Source organism: Protopterus annectens, chromosome 7.part0 (assembly GCF_019279795.1).
Source record: "Protopterus annectens isolate FY-2018-M chromosome 7.part0, PAN1.0, whole genome shotgun sequence".
NCBI classification, from domain to species: Eukaryota; Metazoa; Chordata; order Ceratodontiformes; family Protopteridae; genus Protopterus; species Protopterus annectens.
The window spans coordinates 481,604,829-481,626,456 of NC_056739.1; the positions used below are offsets into that span (position 1 = coordinate 481,604,829).

Sequence of the window (21,628 nt, forward strand, 5' to 3'; positions counted from 1 at the left end):
ACAACAAAAGCAAGCTGACAACAGATTTACAAAGGGTCATTTACTTGCTACAAGCACTGGGATACACAGTCAATTTACAAAAGTCAAGGCTGATACCATCCCAAACAAGGACATTCCCATGCTGAATTGGACACTGTAAAACAAATGGCATTCCTAACCGCAGAAAAACAAAAAGAACTCCCTCTCTACTTCTTGGCTCTAACAAAACAGAACAAGTTAACAGCAAGAAAAGTCCTTCAGGCCTTGGGCTACATGGCATCATGCATAATCTTGGTTCCACATGCCAGACTACATATGAGAAAACTACAGTGGTACCTAAGGAATTTATGGTCCCAACACAGGCACAGCCTAGAAGCGGAAATTCCACTAATCCCATGTCTAAAACAGGAGTTCCTATGGTGGGCACAAGCATGCCAGTCAAACCCAGGCCTACCCTTTCACAGCTATCAAGCAAGCCAGACCATCACAACAGACGCCTCAGACCTAGGATGGGGGGCTCACATGCTGGACAAATGTGTACAAGGATTGTGGACGCAGGATCAACTCCACCTGCACATCAACCTAAAAGAAATGCTGGCATTAAAACTGGCAATCCAAAATTTCAGACCATTTCTCAAAGAGGGCCATTTGATGATAAGGACAGACAACACCACAGTCATGTGGTACATCAACAAGCAGGGAGGCACTCATTCTTACCCCCTATGCAGAATGACTTTGGAGCTTTGGAACCTGGCACTCAGCTACAACATCCAGTTACAGGCAATATTTGTACCGGGAAAGGACAATACTCTAGCAGACATATTGAGCAGAACCACATCCGATGCCCACGAATGGATGCTACACCCGGACATCTTCAAGACCATCTCAAAGAAATGGGGAGCCCACAGATAGATCTATTCGCTTCCCCTCTCAATCACCAGCTCAAAAAATTCTGCACAAGGACATTCCACCCACTTGCATGGAAAGTGGATTCGCTCTCCTTCAGCTGGACAGGTCTAACAGCATATGCATTTCCACCTCTTCCCTTGATACACAAGGTATTACTAAAAATCAAGGAGGAACGTCCAAGGATAACCCTGATAGCTCCAAACTGGCCAAGACAACACTGGTACCCATTACTGAGGAGCATGTCTCGGGACAACATGTGGCCAATACCCTGATGCCTTTGATGTTAACTCAGAACAACTACAGCATCATGCATCCAAACCTAAAACGTTGCAACTGACTGCATGGCACATCACATAGCAGCAACTAACCCAGAGCTTTCCCAAAGGGTTAAAGACATTATCCTTGAAGCCCGCAGACCTTCAACAAGAAGGAACTATGCAGGAAAATGGAAAAGGTTTGTCATTTGGAGCACTGAAAGAGGAAAAGATGTGTCAATTATAGATATGGCTAACATTTTGGAGTATCTGACAGAGCTTCTACATACAGGCCTGTCCTATTCCTCCATCAAGATACATGCATCAGCTATTTCAGCAGAATACAGCTTTGATCCACCTGTCTTTTCACATCCTTTACTCAGGCAGTTCCTCAGAGGAATCAAGAATGTAAAACCTCCAAGGAAACCACCATTGCCAGCTTGGGATTTGAACTTTGTGCTAGAAAAATTGACACTGCACCTTTTGAACCAGCAGCTACAGCGGACCTACAGCATCTATCGTGGAAAACTGCTTTCCTACTGGCAATAACCTCAGCAAGGAGGGTCTCTGAACTTCAGGCCCTAATGGCGGTACAGCCCTTCCTAATCTTCCACCAAGATAGAGTGTCCATGAGGACTAATCCTACTTTTATGCCTAAGGTGATATCCAGAGTGTCTTTAAACCAGGCAATCCACCTACCTACCTTCTTTCCCAACCCACAAAACAGAGGGAAAGAATGCTGCATTCCTTGTATGTACATAGACACTTACGCTACTACCTGGACAGAACAAAAGTAGCAGAAAAACTGACAAGCTTTTGTAGCCTATGCAACAGGAAGGGAAGGAAAAGCAATTTCCAAACAGACAATCTCCAAATGGATAGGAAATTGCATACGATTCTGTTACTCCTTCCATGGAAAACCTATTCCACAGAACATAAGGCCTCATTCTACAAGGGCAACAGCCACTACCACAGCCTTCCTACGAGGTGTGGCAACCAAGGACATTATTGAGGCGGCTACTTGGACCTCCGTGCATACATTTGCCAAGCATTATAACTTACCTTTGTACTCCAGATCCCGAGCAGGGTTTGCCACTGCTGTGCTGCAAGGGATCCTAACCACACCATAATCTAAATTTTTCCTCCTCCCTTAGTTGGCTATGGTATTCTACCCAGTTGTTATGACTGCAGATGCATCCATGAAGGACATAGTACCGTTTTGTACCTACCATAAATGTAGATGTCCGAACTGGATAGCATCTGCAGTCAGGATTACCCTCCCTCCTTCCCCTCTGTGGTACTCCTAGGGTATTTACCCTCTTAATAGCTAGCTAGTGGGGGGAGTCTCTTATGGTGTATTTGTTTGTATATATGTACATACATGCTTATTTTCTGAGTTTGCCTTCTATCCATTTTGGAAACATTGGCATTTATCCAAAAATTAGCCTTCCAGGAAGGGCAACTGGCATCTGGGGCAAGAAACACTGAAGAAAATGGCGTCGGCTGATGCTTTTATACCCGGAGACCAGCAGAGATGACGTCGGGTGAAGTGCGACATCAGCCGAAGCCGGACCCGGACTTTGGAATCCGGCCGACTGCAGGGCTGCCTGACGACAGGACAACCCAGTTGTTATGACTGCAGATGCTATCCAGTTCGGACATCTACATTTATGGTAGGTACAAAACTGTACTTTCTACAGGTTTACAGCAAATGGGCAAATTGCCTGACTAGTATAATCACTTCTTGCTTTATTTTGTTTTCATTTTCTTTAGTGGGGGATGACTGGAGGAACTACATTTCCTTTTGCAGTGTGCGTACCCATGGAGAACTCCAAAGCAAGCTCATGACGGAACTCATTTATGTTCATAGCAAAATGATGATCGTTGACGACAGGAAGGTCATCATTGGTAAGTCTGCTGGTTTTTGGCAACTTTTAAACTGTCCAGTGTAATTCACAGATGTTATGTAGTCCAATCTCGCCTACATTCTTACCCTTGGGTTCAGAGCCGAACCTTGGCTCCAACTCAGCCATACTCTAGTTCGAAGTCTTCAACTGGCTCGTGGCTAAGAGGTATCCCATGCTGCAACGTGCCTAATCCCATATCTCGTTTGCCGCTCGTATGCTGGGATGTGGTCTCGCTCTTGGCCGTGGCTAAGTATAATTTTTCGATTTATTTCTCAATATTGTAGCTCCATGGTGGTGGCAGCAGCCACCAAGATGGAACTTGCAGAAACTTCATCTACCGTCCATCCCCCCTAACAAAAAGTCTAGGGCTATGGACAGGTATGGGAAGTGTGTGTTCTCTTCAGCGGCCTTTACTCTGCGGTCGCTGAACTATTTGTTGCATTTTACATGGCTCCAGAGAGATCTCCTAAAAGAGCTGGGTGATTCTCTACAGGGTAATGTTCTGATGTTGTGGCTCAGAAGGTCAATGCTCAGATGTCTACCCTAAATTCTGTTACCAACTCCTCCATGAAACTGATCTCTTACGCCGCTGACGGAGCAAGCAGGGTTGCGGGTTCCGGAGTCTCTCTTAGGAGACACTGCTGGATGCGCCTGTGCAACTTCGTGGAGGCTTTCAAGTCTACTTTCACCAATGCCCCCTTTGAAGGTTCATCCTTATTTGGAACAAAGGTGAAGGACACTCTCACTAGGTGCGAGCAGGAAGGAAAAACCCTGTCTGCCATGGAACTCCATTTTTCCATGCCTTTTAGACCTTGCCAGAAGGGTGGAAAATGGGGTTCAGAAAGTCGCAGAGGTTTTTTCACAATGCATAGAGTGATTCCCCCTCCAGAGGCAGAGGAGGGGTGGAAATTCAGGCAGATGCCGCCCTAGAGGCAGAGGAGGCCTGCGTAACCAGGGGGACCGCGATTCCTTTCGTGGTTCTCCCTACCAGCGCTTCTGAGGGGAGGCCCGACTGTGCGTCTCTGGAGCCAGTTGGGGGTCGCATTTCTCTATACCCAGAAGCCTGGCGAGACATCACCCAAGACGAGTGGGTATTAGAGATAATTTCCAGAGGTTATCATATTCCCCTTCTTTCTTATCCCCCTCCAAACAAAAGAATCCCAGACGTTCCACCCAGTCAAAGGGATTCCGCAACTTTAGAAGTGCAAAAGTTGCTGTCAAAGGGAGCCATCCAGACTGTCCCCTCAGACCAAGTAGGATTAGGGACTTACTCCATATTCTTTTTGGTGCTGAAAAGAACAGGTGACCCGAGACCCATCTTGGATCTCAGCCGTTTGAACCTTCATGTAGAGAAGTCCAAGTTCCGCATGGTCACGTTACAGTCAATTCTCCTGTTATTAGGGAAAGATGTGTGGATGTGCTCCGTTGACCTCAAGGATGCTTACTACCATATCAAGATGAACAGAGCATCCAGAAGTCACTTGCGCTTCCGGCTGGGAGCCAGTCATTTTCAGTTTCGCGCCCTGCCCCTTGGTCTCACCATAGCCCCCATGGTGTTCAACAAATGCATGGCAGTGGTAACGGTTCACTTAAGACGTCAGGGGTTCCAAGTGTTTCTATACCTGTACAATGGGCTCCTGTCTTCCACCACCAGGCATCTACTGCTACAGACCAGGGACACCGCTATTGCGCTGTGCAAAAGTCTGGGAATTACTCTGAATTGGGAAAAGTCTGCCTTGTTGCCATCACAGCGTGTTACCTTTGTTGTCACTGAATTAGACATGGTGCTCATGAGGGCCTTCCTACCAGAAGAGAGAATTCAGCCTACCAGAAGAGAGAATTGAGGTTTTACAGCAGCAGGTCTATGCTTTGCTACCATTGAAGAAGATCAAGGCAAAAGTGGTCCTCAAGTTATTAGGGACCATGGCTGCCACGATTATGCTAGTTCCTCTTGCGAGACTACACATGAGGCTTCTTCAGTGGCTACTTTTTGCCCAATGGTCTCTACAGCATCTCCCACTCTCCTATCTTATTCTGATTACAGACAAGTGCAAGCAGGATCTGCGCTGGTGGCTTCAGACCAGCAATCTCAACGAGGGTATGCCTTTCGTTCTTCCTTCTCCAGTTGCCACGGTGACCACGGATGCCTCCCAGATTGGGTGGGGGGGCATTATCTTGGCAGGACAGTCCAAGGCACGTGGCAAGAGCACGAGACCCATTTGCATATCAATGTCTTGGAGATGAGTGCGGTGCTATTAGCGCTGCAAGCACTTCAGGGCCTTCTTCCTCATGGGACAATTGCAGTCCACTCAGGCAACATGTCAGTGGAATGGTATCTGAACAAACAGGGAGGAACCAGGTCGTATCCCCTTTGCAGAGAGGCACTTCGAGTGTGGCAGTGGGCAGTATCTTCCCGACGCTTTCTAGTGGCAATGCACATACTGGGAAGTCCAACGTGATTGCCGACAGGCTGAGCAGAGCTATTCTGATGCCTCACGAGTGGTCCCTGAATGAACAAGTGGCGGAGCGGATTTTCTGCAGATGGGGTCAGCCTTGCTGCCATCTATTTGCCAGCCCCCTCAATGCCAAATGCAGCAGCTACTTCACCCTTATCCCCCCGAAGGGGGAGGCACCCAGGAACGCTCTAGTTCACGATTGGCCCGCCAGTCTTCTCTATGCCTTCCCGCCAGTCCCCCTGCTAACGAAGGTTATTCAGAAAGCACAATCCTTGGGAAGCAAGATGATACAGATTGCACCACACTGGCCTCATCAGATTTGTTTTCCTTTTCTCCACCCTTATCTAATGGATGATCCCTGGATTCTGGACCCAGAGCCAGATCTGTTGACTCATATGTCAGGGCAGTTCCATCCCTCCATTCAGACCCTCAAGTTGACAGCATGGCTGCTCCAATTCTGTCCCTAGTCAGGCTTCATGATTTTTCCCCGGGGGTGGTTCATATTCTGTCTTCTTCCCACAAGCCTTCTACTAGGAAGATTTATTCCAGTAAGTGGAAGAGAGTCTCCATTTGGGCTCATGAAAGGCAGATTGATCCCTATACATCTCCCATTTCATCAGTTCTAGAATTTCTTTCTCAGCTGTTCAGCCAGGGATCAGCTGCGGCAACCATCAAAGTGCAGTTGGCAGCCATTTCTACTTTTCATGTTGCTAATAAACCCAATCTAATGGCGCACAGACTTTTTAGGGCTTTTCTGAAAGGGACTATGCTACCTTGACCTCCAGTCTTTGATCCTGTAATGCCATGGGACCTCAATTTTGTGTTACAGTGGCTTACCTTGCCTCCCTTTGAGTCCGCAGCAACTTGTGACATTAAATTTTTGTCTTGGAAGACAATCTTTTTGATAGCCATCACTTTGGCTAGGCAGGTCCCTGAACTCCAAGCTTTATCAGTTCGGCCCCCCTTACTTGGATATTTCACAAGGATAGGGTTTCTCTAAGACCTAATCCTTCCTTTATGCCTAAGGTTGCTTTGGTTGTCGACCTCAGCCAGTCCATTGAGCCGCCTGTATTTTTCCCTGAATTCTCTAACAGGGCAGAATTTAAGTTTCATCAGCTAGATGTTCACAGACAATTGTGTTTCTATTTACATAGAACTAAAGATATTAGGAAATCAGATCAACTCTTTGTCTCGTTCTCAGACAATAGACTTGGGTCTCCAGTTTCTAAAGTAACTCTGTCCAGATGGATTTCTAGTTGCATTTCCTTCACTTATACTTCAAATGGCAAGGAATTACCCTTTAAAGTGAAGGCTCATTCTACACGATCGGTGTCTACCGCTACTGCTTTTCAGGCTAGGATGTCTATGGATGATATTTGTGTTGCAGCCACATGGGCATCGCCTCGCACCTTTATTAGTCACTACAAATTGGATCTGATATCTAGAGGCAGGTCTTCCTTTGGTTCCACAGTGCTCAGGAGTATTTTCCAGTGAGCCACCCAAGGTTTAGGTGCTAGGGACGCTGTCCCAAGGGTAAGAATGTAGGCGAGATTGGACTACATAACATCAAGAAGTTATGTACTTGCCATAACGTTCGATGTATGTAGTCCATCTTGCCTCACATTCTTACTACCCACCCACCTACCCCCTCCTGGAGGACCTAGAGGTTTAGTCTCTGTTTTCAGTACTCCTTTTTGATTAGTTGGGTTGGTTCTTCCTCTCTGTGTGTTGGTGTGTGTGTATGTGAGCTTGCAGCAAACAAGATCTGGGGATAGGTGCATTGCAGCATGGGATACCTCTTAGCCACGAGCCAATTGAAGACTTCGAGCTAGAGTATGGCTGAGTTGGAGCCGAGATTCGGCTCCAAACCCAAGGGTAAGAATGTGAGGCAAGATGGACTATATACATCGAACATTAGGGTGAGTACATAACTTCTTGTTCTGACCTCCATAGTGGTGTTGGGAAGTAGCACTGACCCGTGGCATACTGTAGTTTAAAGAAGTAAATATTTATGAATACTAAATCATACAGTTTTAGAGTCATTTAAATAAGTTTTCATTTTCTAGTAGTCAGCAGGCCTTGAAATTGTTGGCATGAAGTGAAATCTCAATAAATGGTTACTGTGCAGAAATGAATGTTTATATAAAATTTCATGACTCACTTTTGCATTCACAGTAGTCATGACTATCATTATCACATAGTAGTTGCATTCAGAATATTACAAATGACTTAAAAAGGACCCCCCCCCCCCAATTCATAATCAGAAACGCCAACCCAAACTAGTTTACTCAGTTACTGGACTCTCTTGGGCTTTGTTTTCATGCTTTAGCACTTGCTCTTAAGCTAAATTTGGTCTTTCCTGTGAAACTTACAAATTCCTCAGAACTGTCTCCCTGTCTGTGTCTAACTGAAGTATGTTTCATGCTTAAAACACTCTCACACAGCTCTGCTGCAAGTATTTCCATTACATATATACAAAATACGTAAATTGAAAAATAAAACTCGAATGTACATTGCTTCCAGAACTCTTGACTCATTTGCTATGCTTCCTTTCTATCTAGACACCTTTTTGTATACAAGAAGTTGCCTTCTTTGTCATTTTTGTAGTGTTTGAAAGTTTGTGTTTAATCTCTCTCTCTCTCTTGCTTTCTCTTCTCTTGTATCCATCAGTCTCTCTCTCTCTCTGTTATTAAAGATGTATTAATGCTGTTTAAAAAGTAAGACACTAATAGCTGGTGTCTTGAAGTTCTCGCCACAGTGCATTTATTTACTTAAATATATTTTTGTTTCTGCACTACTCTTGTTGTGGAGAGATGGATAAGCAGCTCTTCGGTTATATTGTTAACCGTCTTAGATGTAGTAAAGAATACTACCTCTTCACCCATATAGGTTGTTTACCGAGTTCTTATAACCACCTCCCAAACCTAGTGGACTGCTGGTCTCTATGGACGGACACTGCTGTGTGATTTGTATCGTATCGTTCATACAGTTTGTAGGATATCTCCCTCTCCATGTCTTGGATACTGTCATGCATTCATCTACAGGAAGCAGTAGTCTTGTTACTCAAAGCTGCTTACTACCCAGCACGGCCTAGTTAGGGTACTGTGTACCAAAACTATCTGATCTATTCCATCACCCTTCCACCATTACTGACTTCAACCACCAAACTTCCAGAACCTTCAGTGCTAAGATTCAAGGAGTTACAGCAAATGTTCCATGAACTGAAGCTGATGTTCTGGCGGTGGATTTACTGAACTCAGTCTTATAGTAACAAACAGATTGATATGAAATTCACTACAAAACGAGCATACTAATGTTAACATACTTTATATAGATGAAAAAGTGCAATAGAGTCCCCATGGTACAGTGAACCTTCCCCGCAACACCTACTTAATTATAACTTGAAGAGAGAGTCTACATCTCTGAGGAAATCTTAGGACCATGTGTAGGGGGGATCATTCCATCCTGAATCGACTGCATTCAGAGAGTAAGTTTGTTGCTGTTCTTCCTTTCTTCAGTAATCTGTTTTTTGTTGAAGAGCAGTGTTGCAGTGTTGTGCAAGATTTATTAGACATTCCTTTTAGCCAGCTTCATAGTGTAGAAAGTCCTGATTACTGAGTCATGCCACTACCATTTACAGATGTCCTTCTTATATCACTGTTGCAATATTCTTCACCTTATGGATCCTCCTGCCAAGGATAGCCCAATGTCTGGCCAGTATACCAAAATCTTTAGATCTTGTATGCTGCACACATCACACACATGCTCCCTGTTCAGGGCATAGAATATAAAGGTGATGTAAGAATGCAGGTACCCAGAATTTTTTTGCCAGCAGTCCGATTGCCATCATCATTCATTGGTCTGAACACCATTTTACTGTGCTGAATACCTAACCTTCAGATAAGTGCTCCCACTGAGTTATTTTTTCTGTTTCTTTTGGTCTTGTTCTCTTTTGGTTACCCTGGAGTTCATGTCATCCAGGAAGGAAAAATGTCAATGTGGGAGGCAGATTCTCCATAAGGATCATAACGAACAGTGTATTTTTTGTCTGGCCGCTTCCCACGATCTTATAACCCTGCCATATTTGTGAAGCATTTGTGCCTAAGACTCTTAGAACCAGTTGTCTTCCCTGCCCATCTATCTCAAGAACCCAAGCCTTAAGCTGTTAGCCCAGGGTAGCATGGTGGAATCTTCTCACTCCAAGAAGTAAGAACTCCAAGAAGTAACAAGAAGGCCAGGCACCATATTCTTTGGCTGTTCAGCCTCCACCTAATATTTCTCTAAAAGCTAGTGATAGCTCTGTAGGCTATCTGGTGTCTACATTGGATTCTTCTGCCGCAACCCTATTTGGAGGCCAGCATGGAACCTTCCTTTCACATGTTCTCAGAGGTTTTGCAGGCATCTATTCTGAATGTTGAGGGGGAAACTGCAGTTTATCATATCGGAGGGGACTAGAGGGATTCTACAGATTCTGGTCAGAGAAGATGTTCCTGCTACTCTTATTGAATCTCGTCAAGGTTCTGAACCTCCAGTGTTTATTAGGGCTGATGTCCCTACCAAAAAAAGGCAGAAGGCTAAGCATACTTCTGTACATCCTAAGAATCCTCAAAAGGAATGTCAGAAGTTTACGTAGGGCCTGTTTAATGTCTTAATGACCCTGAAGCCTCCCCAGGGGGTGTCTGTGCCTATGCCGCATTGGACTTCAACTCCCTTCAAATGGATTAGGGAACCCAATTCCTCAGATGATGATTCAGAGTCTGATGAATGGTCCTTGCCTTACTCTTTCCAAATGCCTTCACCTTTGGTTTATGATTCTGATGAAGAAGAATCTGTGACTCTTGAGTCCCCTTTTGAGGAACTGTCTTTTGGGGATACTATAGCTAGAATGATGGAGTACTTTAAGTGGGATTCTTCTCAAGTGTCTGATATCTAGAAAAGGTATTATGAGCTGCTTCAGATGGGCACGCCTAACCTTCTGCAGTACCACCTGTTTTGGTTTATTGTTAGACACTGATGTTCATCGTGCATACAGCTGCAGTCATAACAGATGGGTTTTCCTGCCGTCAGGCGGGTCCTCGGTCGGCCAAATTCCAAAGTCTAGGTCCAGCGTCGGTTGTCGTCGCTTCTTCCCTGACGTCAGTGCGACAGGGGTATAAAAGAACCAGCCGACGCCATTTTCTTCACTCTTTCTTGCCGCGCGGTGCTCCTTATTTGGACGATTGCCTGATTCTGGCCCAAGGAAAGGACGAACTTCTTCATCATTTACAATATGTGATAGCAGTGCTAAGATGCCTGGGGTAGTCTGTGAACGAAATAAAGTCCAGTCTAGTACCCTCTCAGGACATGTGCTTTCTGGGTGTGAGACTGAATACAGCATCCCAGATGGCCTTTTTGACCCCGGACAAACAAAAGAATCTTTCTCTTTACTTCCATCAATTGTCTCATCAATCCAGGCTGACTGCAAGGACAGTCCTTCAAGCCTTGGGGTTCATGACATCTTGTATTCTGGTGCTTCCCAATGCCAAACTGCATATGAGGAAGCTACAATGGTATCTCAAAAATGTATGGATACAGCACTGCCAAGATATGGACACTGTCATTCAGATAATACCTTGCATTCAAAAGGAATTTTTGTGGTGGGCTCAGGAATGTCACCTAAACAAGGGACTCTCTGTGACCCGGCCAGAGGCGAGTCAGATTCTAACGACGGATGCCTCAGACAAAGCTTGGGGAGCTCATCTAAATGGAAAGTGGGTACAAGACACATGGCCTGCCAGACTTCAACATCTACATATCAACTTGAAGGAGATGTTAGCAGTCCAATTTGCATTAATAGCTTTCAAGGATTTACTTCTTCCAGGGCAGGTGTTGGTTCTAACAGACAGCACAACTGTCATGTGGTACATCAACAAGCAAGGGGGAACACATTCTTATCCTCTATGCAGACAAGCAATGATTTTGTGGGAGACTGCTCTCAGTTTACAGCTAAATCTTCAGGCAAGGTTTCTGCCGGGAGCACAGAACTCCTTAGCAGATGTGTTGAGCAGACAAATTATGGATCCCCACGAGTGGAAATTGGATCCTCATGTTTTTCAGAAATTGACAGTGTTATGGGGAACTCCAGACATAGATCTGTTTGCTTCTCCACTAAACTACCAGCTGCCAAAGTTTTGCACAAAGGTTTCATCCCACAGCTTGGAAAGTGGATGCTCTTTCATTCAATTGGAGCAATCTTCATGTGTATGCCTTTCCACCTCTGCCTCTCCTCCCAAAGGTACTCCTGAAGGTCAGACAGGACAAGCCAAAGATGATTTTAATAGCTCCAGATTGGCCTCGACAGCACTGGTACCCATTACTGAGAAGTCTGGTACGGGAGCCTCCATGGCCTTTGCCTTCAATTCCACACCTGCTGTCTCAGGAGAACAGTCATTTACTCAATGTCAAACTTCACTCTCTTCACCTAACAGCCTGGCATATTCTGTTTTAAACCCTGGAGGGTCTCAGCTTCCACAGCAAGTTTTGAATGTTATTTTGGAGGCCAGAAGGCCTAGTACAAGGAAAGTGTACGCAGATAAATGGAAGAGATTTTTATTTTGGAGTACGGCAAAGGAATTTGATGTTTCTAAGCCTAATTTAAGTGTGGCTCTTCAATATCTTACTGAGTTACTGGATAAAGGGTTGTCCTTCTCTTCTATTAAGGTTCATGCTGCAGCAATTTCTGCTCACTATGACTGTGACCCACCATTGTTTTCTCATCCTTTGTTTAAGCAATTCCTTAGAGGGCAAAGAATATAAGACCCCACGAGAGCTCCTACTCCTGCTTGGGATCTCAATTTTGTGTTGGAGAAACTCACTCTACAACCTTTTGAGCCTGCAGCTACTGCCGAGTTGAAATATTTATCATGGAAGACTGCTTTTTTGTTGGCCATTACCTCTGCGAGAAGGGTTTCTGAATTGCAGGCCCTTATGGCAGTTGAGCCTTTCTTAATTTTCCATAAGGATAGGGTATCTTTGCGTACTAATCCTTCCTTTATGCCTAAAGTGGTTTCTAGTGTGGCTTTAAACCAAACTATTCATTTGCCTACTTTTTATGCAAACCCCCAAAATAAAGGGGAAAAGATTTTGCACACTTTGGATATACACAGGCAGTTGCGATATTATTTGAACAGAACTAAAGGGTTCAGGCAGTCTCAGCAGTTATTTGTTTCATTTGCTTTGGGTTCTCAGGGCAAGCCTGTGTCAAAACAAACTATTTCTAAGTGGATTGGGTTTTGTATTGCTTTCTGTTATTCCCATCATGGTAAGGAGATTCCAGCTGGGATTAGGCCTCATTCCACTAGGGCTACTGCCACTTCTACAGCTTTTTAAGGGGTGGCAACTAAAGATATTTTGGAGGCAGCTACTTGGAGTTCAGTGCATACTTTCTCTAAGCATTACCACCTTCCACTTTACTCTAAATCTAGGGCTGGTTTTGCCACTGCAATTTTACAGGGCATTTTGGCAGCTCCTACTGCTTTATAGTTTTGCCATCCTCCCTTACCTCTGCTTTGGGATTCTACCCAAGTGTAAGGACTGCAGCAATGTGAGATGAAGAACATAGTACAGTTTTGTACCTACCATAAATGTAGATGTTCGAAGATCCACATTGCTGCAGTCCAATTCTCCTCCTTCCCTCTGTAGTTAGAGGCGGTTGTGTGGTTTGGGTTTTGTATATTGTGGATATTGTATATATTGTACATTTGATTAGTGCAAGGGTGGTTGGTTGTTTTTTGCTGTCTTTGGGTTTTGACCTTTCTTTTTAGGGTCTTCTGACATCTGGGGCAAGAAAAGACTGAGGATATGACGTTGGTCATGCGCATTTATACCCTGACGTCCTGATGTCAGTCTTAAGCGCCTTGATCGACGTCAGCCTAATACTTTGATATTCGGGCCGACCGAGGACAGCGGACTACCCAAGTGTAAGGACTGCAGCAATGTGGATCTTCGAACATCTACATTTATGGTAGGTACAAAAGTGTACTTTCGCAAGTGCCGGTCGGCCAGCTCCTGAGATTACGAATATTTTTCAACCGAAGTCTTCTTGAAAGCTAAGTACCCCGTTGGGGAAATTTTTGTTGCCTCAGACCGATGTCAGACAAAGTTAATAATTGCATTTCATGTGGGAAGCAAATACCGCATAAGGATTTTCATTCCCTCTGCATACCTTGCTTAGGCCCAGACCACGATGTCTCGGCCTGTCGTTTTTGTGCTACATTCAACAAACGCACTATTAAGCGTCGGGCGGAGTTCGCCCAACACTATTTTGGCAAAAAAAATTTAATTACATTATGTCATCGGATACTCCGACTCCAGTTTTGAGTAAAAAACGCAGAGATAAGGACCGACATACGAGGTCCGCGACTTCTACCACACCATGCCAAAGCCGACTACAGGTGGTCCGGTTCTCAGTGAGGTGCCTACGCAGCCCCTGACTACCGACGACACTTCATTGACTGTGTCTTCTGTGCTCGAGGTCGCAGGCTCTTCTGCCCATACCCCGGCTACAGATACCGAAGCCACTCTTGGCGGTGAAACTCAGAGTTTAGACAGACCTGCCACCTCTCAAGGTGTCTACAGGCCTTCCTCTTCTTTTTCCATCAAAGCTTTCACGAAGTCTAAAGCAGCCATGCATACTAAAAGACAGGCTCCACAGGGCCCTTCTCAAAGCCCCATGCCTAAAAAACAGATGCTCAAAATGGCTGAGGATTTGATTACTCTAATCAGGGGTTCCCAACCCCCCCCCCCAGACAAAAGGCCCAGAGTGGAGGAAGAATCCCCCTCCTCGGACCAGGCCTCCATTATTTCAGACCATTCTGAAGACCAGGAACATTCTTACTCCCCTTTTGAAGATTCTGATGCAGAGGAGTCCATTCCCTCTGTCTCCCCCCCCTGAGGATTACTCTTTTGGGGAAACCTTACATACCTTGAGGGAACACTTCCACTGGGAAGGCCAAGATTATTCAGATTCCAAGAAAAGGCTTAGGGATTTCCTCTTACTCCCTCAGCACAGGCCTCTGGCTATACCTCCTGTCTTAGACATTCTAGATGATGTGTATTTGGAGGCCTGCCTTAACCCAGATTCTTTACCTCCAGCTCCAGTCAAGCCAGACCGGTATTACCGGGTTCCTGACTCACACCAATTCCTATACAAAAGCCATGCGGCCGACCCAGAAACTATTTCACAGGGTCCCAAGGGAATTAAGGCTTCCACTGCTAAAAATCCATTACCTTCAGAGAGAGATTCCAGAGCTTTAGAAAGGTGGGGGAAAAAGGTATACACCTCGGCCACCTTAACCATGAGAGCATTAAACTTTCAGTTCCATATGTTAAAGTACCAACCATTTCTGTTATCACAGTTGAGAAGCAAAATGTCACAACCTGAACAACCAGACTTGAAGGAGTTGCAGGATTTGATACATAGTGCAGAACAAGTGGGTAAACATACCTTGCAATGTGGTTTTGATGCTTTAGAGGCCTCATGTAGAGCTGCAGTTACAGGATCAGTCATACGTAAACATGCCTGGCTCAAAGAGCAAACCTTACCAGATCATGTCAAGGCTAAATTACTAGATGCCCCTCTGCAAAAAGATGTATTGTTTGGTGTTAAAGCTGAGGAGGTATTAAAGAAAATGGAGGAAAAGGCAAAATCAATGCAAACAGTGAAAGATTTCCTACAGGTACAACCTCCACGTTTCAGTAGAAATTGGCCTTCCAAAAAATTGGTCCTTTCCAGCCACGGACAGACCCCAAAGAGGTAGATACAGGTGCCCGAGGGGCAGAGGACAATCTCAAGGATCATTTAGAGGCAGACAATGGCAAGCACCTACACAAAGAGGTGGTGAGGATAGTTCACAGCCATTCAGAAAGCAGAACCAATGACTTTCCCCTTTGCATGCCAAGCAATGCTCAAATGGTAGCACCTTTAGGCGGAAAACTGGCATTATTTTCGAAAAACTGGCATATTGTCAAAAAAGACAAATGGATCCTGGACATTATAGACAGAGGCTACAGATTCCACTTTCACACCCTTCCAAAATTAGAGGCATGCCAAACCTGCCACACAATCAAAGGGCAGAGGCACAAAAACAAATTTCAGATCTCATGGACATGAAAGCTATTCAAGAGGTACCTGCACAAGAACAGGGTCAAGGTTTTTATTCCAGACTATTCCTGGTACCAAGGAAGGGAAAAGATTGGAGACCTATTTTGGACCTATCCATCCTAAACACATTTTTACTTGTGCCAAAATTCAAGATGCTCACATTACAGCAGCTTCTTCCCATGCTGGGCAAGGAGTCTTGGCTGGTAACATTGGACCTCAAGGAGGCATACATGCATGTCCCAATCAGACAAGATTGCAGAAGATACCTCAGATTTCTTGCAGGTTCAACCCATTATCAATTCTCTGCATTGCCGTTTGGCTTATCTACTGCGCCCAGAGTGTTCACAAAATGGCTGGCATCAGTAATTGCCTACTGCAGACTTCAAGGGATACAAATATACCCATATCTGGATGACTGCCTGATCCAAGCGGACAGCAAGCACATACTTCTGAAACATCTGGCATTTGTAATAATGTTGTTGAATTCTCTGGGATACACAGTCAACAAAAATAAATCAAGGCTAATACCCTCTCAAACAATAATTTTCCTGGGTGCCAGCTTGGATACAAACACCCAGATGGCCTACCTCACGCCAGAGAAACAAGGGCAACTAACTCAATACTTCAGAAAACTGGCAACTTTCACCAGGCTGACTGCAAGGAAATTCCTGCAGGCTCTGGGATTCATGGCATCTTGCATCCTACTAATCCCATGTGCAAAGCTGCATATGAGAAAACTTCAATGGTACCTAAAAAACCTATGGTCTCAACACAGCCACAGTTTGGAAACAATGATACCACTGATTCCATGTCTTCAAAAGGAATTTCTGTGGTGGGCTCAAGCATGCCAAAGAAACACAGGTCTCCCATTCTGCAAGCCTCAAGCAAATCAAGTCATCACAACAGATGCCTCGGACTATGCCCAACCTAAGCACCTACACATCAATCAAAAGGAAATGCTAGCAGTAATAAATGCTATTATAGCTTTCAAAGACCTACTACATCCAGGCCAGCTACTGATAAGGACAGACAACACCACAGTAATGTGGTACATAAACAAACAGGGAGGAACCCATTCATACCCCCTATGCAGGCTAGCCGTGTCTCTTTGGAACATGGCTCTGGAATTACAAATCGAACTTCAAGCACAGTACCTGCCAGGCAAAGAAAACACGCTGGCAGACAACCTAAGCAGAAATATGACAGATCCACATGAATGGAAGTTGCATCCTCAAGTGTTTACAAAGATAATTCAAGCATGGGGAAGGCCAGACATAGATCTCTTTGCCTCCCACAGAAATCACCAGTTGGCAAAATTCTGCTCAAGGTCCTTTCACCCACAGGCATGGAAAGTGGACCTCAAGGAGGCATACCTGCATGTCCCAATTTCAGTTGGACAACAATGACAGTTTATGCCTTTCCACCTCTTCCTCTGCTGCCCAAGGTTCTATTAAAAACCAGAGCAGACAGACCAAAGATGATTCTCATCGCTCCAGACTGGCCAAGACAACACTGGTACCCACTCCTGAGAAGCCTGACACATTCCCCACCATGGATCCTGCCTCTAATGCCTCTTCTACTGACTCAGCACAACTTCAAAACCCTTCACAGTCAGCTGAAAACACTCAATCTAGCCGCATGGAAAATTCCTTAAATTCACAACAGACCCTACTCTCCAAGGAGGTGCAGGATGTCATTTTGGAGGCCAGAAGGCCTTCTACTAGAAAAGCCTACTCCGCAAAATGGAAACAGTTTTGTGCCTGGAATGAGAAAAAGGGTCAGAATCCTGGAATACTGAATTTACCTCAAATATTTCAATACCTAGCTGAGATGCTAAGCAGTGGACTTTCATTTTCCTCCATCAAAATCCATGCCTCAGCCATTTCTGCAGAATACAACACTGATCCTCCTTTATTCTCTCACCCCCGCTTAAGACAGTTCCTCAGAGGGGCTAAGAATATAAAACCCCCAAGGAAACAACCAGTACCTGCTTGGGACCTCAATGTCATTCTAAAAAAACTGACCTTGCCTCCTTTTGAGCCAGCTGCTTCAACAGAACTGCAATATTTGTCCTGGAAAACAGCCTTCCTTCTGGCTATCACCTCAGCTCTCAGGGTTTCGGAACTACAAGCCCTCATGGCTGTGCAGCCTTTCATCATTTTCCATCAGGACAGAGTTTCCTTACGAACCAATCCGTCCTTTATGCTAAAGGTAGTATCCAGGGTAGCCTTGAATCAGGCTATCCACTTACCTACCTTTTACCCTAATCCTCAAAACAAATGGGAGAGACTACTACATTCCTTGGACATTCACAGACAGCTGCGTTATTATTTGGACAGAACAAAGCCTTTCAGAAAATCAGAGCAACTCTTTGTGTCCTATGCTACAGGAGCTCAAGGGAAGTCTATTTCCAAACAGACAATTTCAAAATGGATAGCCCACTGCATACGTTTTTGTTACTCTTTTCATGGTAAAACTGTACCTGCAGGCATCAGATCTCTCTCCACAAGGGCCACAGCTACCTCTGCAGCTTTCCTCAGGGGGGTTCCTACCAAAGATATTTTGGAAGCAGCCACTTGGAGTTCTGTACATACCTTCTCCAAGCACTATCACCTCCCATTATACTCCAGATCTAGAGCAGGCTTTGCCACTGCAGTCTTGCAGGGCATCCTAGCTACTACTAGTTCCACCTAGTGCCTACCACCCTTTTTTAGCTTTGGGATTCTACACATCTGTTATGACTGCAGCTGTATGCACGATGAACATAGTACAGTTTTGTACCTACCATAAATGTAGATGTTCGAGTGCTAATACAGCTGCAGTCCAGGTTTCCCTCCCTCCTTCCCCTCTTGGGACAGACCTAATGGCTAACACCTCCTCATACAACCTGATTGGGGTATTCTTTTATGGTGTATTTGCTTTCAACTACTGTTTTTTGATTATATTGCATTGCATTACTACATAAATTTATGTATTGCCTTCCTTCTGGGGGCACCTGACATCTGGGGTAAGAAAAACTGAAGAAAATGGCGTCGGCTGGTTCTTTCATACCCCTGTCACACTGACGTCAGGGAAGAAGCGACGACAACCGACGCCGGACCTAGACTTTGGAATTCGGCCAACCGAGGACCCGCCTGACGGCAGGAAAACCCATCTGTTATGACTGCAGCTGTATTAGCACTCGAACATCTACATTTATGGTAGGTACAAAACTGTACTTTATAACTGCTTCCAAGTCCCCTGATTCTCAGCCTCCTGTGCCAAAGAAACCTAACAAGTTCTTTAAGGTTCCTGAGGAATGTCATTTCTTATTTAAGTGCCCCTCTGCTGACCTTGCTGTGGTGTCAGTCTGTTCTAACAAACCTTCTAAACGATTTCCCTCTTCCAAGCTTCTGCCTTCAGTTAAAGATAGTAGGGCAATGGAGAGAATTGATGAGAAGGTTTACACTGCTTCTACTTTGGCCTTTCAGGCCATTAATTACCAGACCCACATAGCCAGATATGCTCTGGCCTTAATTGCCCAGACTTGTCTGGTTATTTCCAACCTCTGTTTCTGAAGCAAAATCGTCAGCTCTATTTTGGGTTCTACTGCTGAGGTGGCTTATCACTCTATCAAGTGTAGCTATGATGCTACCAATACCTCTTCCAGAGCTGTTGCCTTTGTGTCTGCATGAGGCATTACTCTTGGCTTCATCTGCAGTCATTACCTGAAGACTTTAAGGCCAAGTTGTTTGATGCTGCTTTGGACAATAAAAATCTCTTTGAGACTACTGCTGCTGATGCTATGTTTAAGTCTCCTCAAGAAAAAGGTAAAGCTTTGAAGGACCTTAAACATATTTTGTGTCCCATACCTCTAAGTTCCAGAGAAACTATCCTACTAGGTCTGCTTTTGTTCACAGGCAGCCTCATTAGGCCAATGAAAGCAGGAAGGTGGTAGGTGAGCTCCTCCTGATAAGCCTTCTCAGGCTCCTGTGGCTCAGCAGCCTCCTTTATCTGACAAGGCTGCTTCTCTTTGACTTCTTGCCCCCCACCACTCAGCCAGGCTCCCTTGTCCTTTCAGCTAATACTCTGCCTTCCAACCTGGCATCTCATCACCTTGGATTCTTGGGTTCTGTCTATCATCCGTCAGTGTTACTTCATGGTGTGGAATTCTCTCTCTCCTTTTTCAGGGATTTCCCCAACCTCCTCTAGAACAACTTCCTCATTTCCCAGAGGTCCATAGGGTCCCTGGTGGACCAGGGAACTATTCAACCTATCCTTCCATCCCAATTAGGAAAGGGATTTTACTCCAGGATGTTTCTAGTCCCTCAAAAGGACCTGGAGACCTATTCTGGACCTCTCCTTGCTCAACACCTTCCTCAAGGTTCCTTGTTTTCAGATGCTTATTCTTCAAAATCTATTTCCTGCTGTGCTACCCCAAGCTTTTCTGGTGTCCTTGTATCTGAAGGATGCTTACCTTCATTTTTCTATTCATCCTGTTTTCAGAAGGTTTATCATTTCTTTGTTTCTTCCTCTCATTTTTAGTTTTCTGCTTTGCCTTTTGGCCTCTCGACTGCCCCAAGGGTATTCACAAAATGCCTAGCTCCTGTGATTGCCTTTTGCATGCCCCAGGGCATCCATACTTTTCCTTATCTGGATGGCCTGTTGCTTCAGGCACCTTCTCCCGGTTGCCTGTTACAGGATTTGGAGTTCACTATATCTCTCTTCCTAAGTCTGAGGTTTACTATCATCTTCTAAACGTCTGCCCTGACTCTGTGTCAGGATCATGAGTATTTGGATTGTAGGATTCAGACATTGCCAATGTTGGCCTCTCTTCCACCTCCAAAAGTTCTATCCTTGATGGCTTTCTTTCAGTCTCTTACTCCTCTGCCTGCTATTCCAGCCAAAGAATTTCTTCAAGCCCTGGGATTCATGGCCTGTTCTGTCACAGTACTCTCTCTTGCCAGACTGCACATGCAGAAGCTTCAGTGGTACCTCAAGTCAGTTTGGCTTCAACTTTGATAACCTCCAGATTTCAGAGTGCTTCTCCCTCCTTGTGTAAAGTGGGAATTTGAGTGATGGATTTATCAACTTAGCCTCAAGACAGGCCTGCCCTTTCAGCCACCAGTTCCTTATCAAGAACTGTTCACCGATGCTTCAGACACAGGGTGAGGTCTTCCTGTGGTCACTTGAAAGGTCAGTGTCTCTGGCTCCCCTATCAGAGATCGGATCATATCAACATCAAAAAGATGAGAGCTCTGACTGGCCCTTCAGTTTTTTCACACCATGTTCTCAACAAGCACTCTGAAGGTTTATAGGGGACAACACCCCAGTGATGTGATATGTCAACAAGCAGAGGGGGGTACAAAGTCTTAACTTTCTCTGCAAGCTGGCTCTTAAGGCCTGGGATCTGGCCCTCAGTTATCAGTTAACTCCTCAGGCAGTGTATATTCCTTCAGAGCGCAATCAAGTGGCAGACTGATTGCACAGGTCCAAAACACAGGTTCACAAATGGATGCTTCACAGAGATATGTTTCTTGACATAGTCCATCAGTGGGGTATTCATATCCTTTTGTCTCCCCTCTGAACAGACAGTGAAGGTGAAGCCCCTCCTTTTCCTTGGAAGGAGATGTTTCTCTATGGCTTCCCTCTCCTTCCCCTTCTTCCAAGAGTCCTGTAGAAGATTCACCTGGACTCCCCAACATTCTTGATAGTGACTCCCTTTTGGCCGGTACAGCACTGGTTCCCCCTCTTAATGATTCTGGCAGAGGAAATCACCAAAAGGTTACCTCACTGGTTGGACTTCCTCACACAGGATAAAGGGGTCAGTCGTCCATTCCTCACTTGTACATTCTTCAACTGACACTGTGGGTGATGGGGTTTTGATCCCTTTTAGGCACCTCTTTTCTGATGATGTGCTCAGGGTTTTACAGGAAGGAAGAAAACCTGCAACCAGAAAGTCTTATTTGTCCAAATGGAAGAGGTTTTCTGTTTGGTGCCATG

The 21,628-nt window shown here is 45.0% G+C and overlaps 1 protein-coding gene across 3 annotated transcripts in view; it reads left to right on the forward strand.

The window, feature by feature from the left end:
* The window catches only part of PLD2 (phospholipase D2), a 716,894-nt gene that overhangs the window by 645,968 nt on the left and 49,298 nt on the right, over nucleotides 1–21,628 (forward strand). For all 3 annotated transcript variants that reach the window (XM_044077075.1, XM_044077076.1, XM_044077077.1), the window contains exon 22: nucleotides 2,916–3,050. In XM_044077075.1, the coding sequence (XP_043933010.1) occupies nucleotides 2,916–3,050 (135 nt within the window). The remainder of the gene's footprint in view (nucleotides 1–2,915; nucleotides 3,051–21,628) is intronic.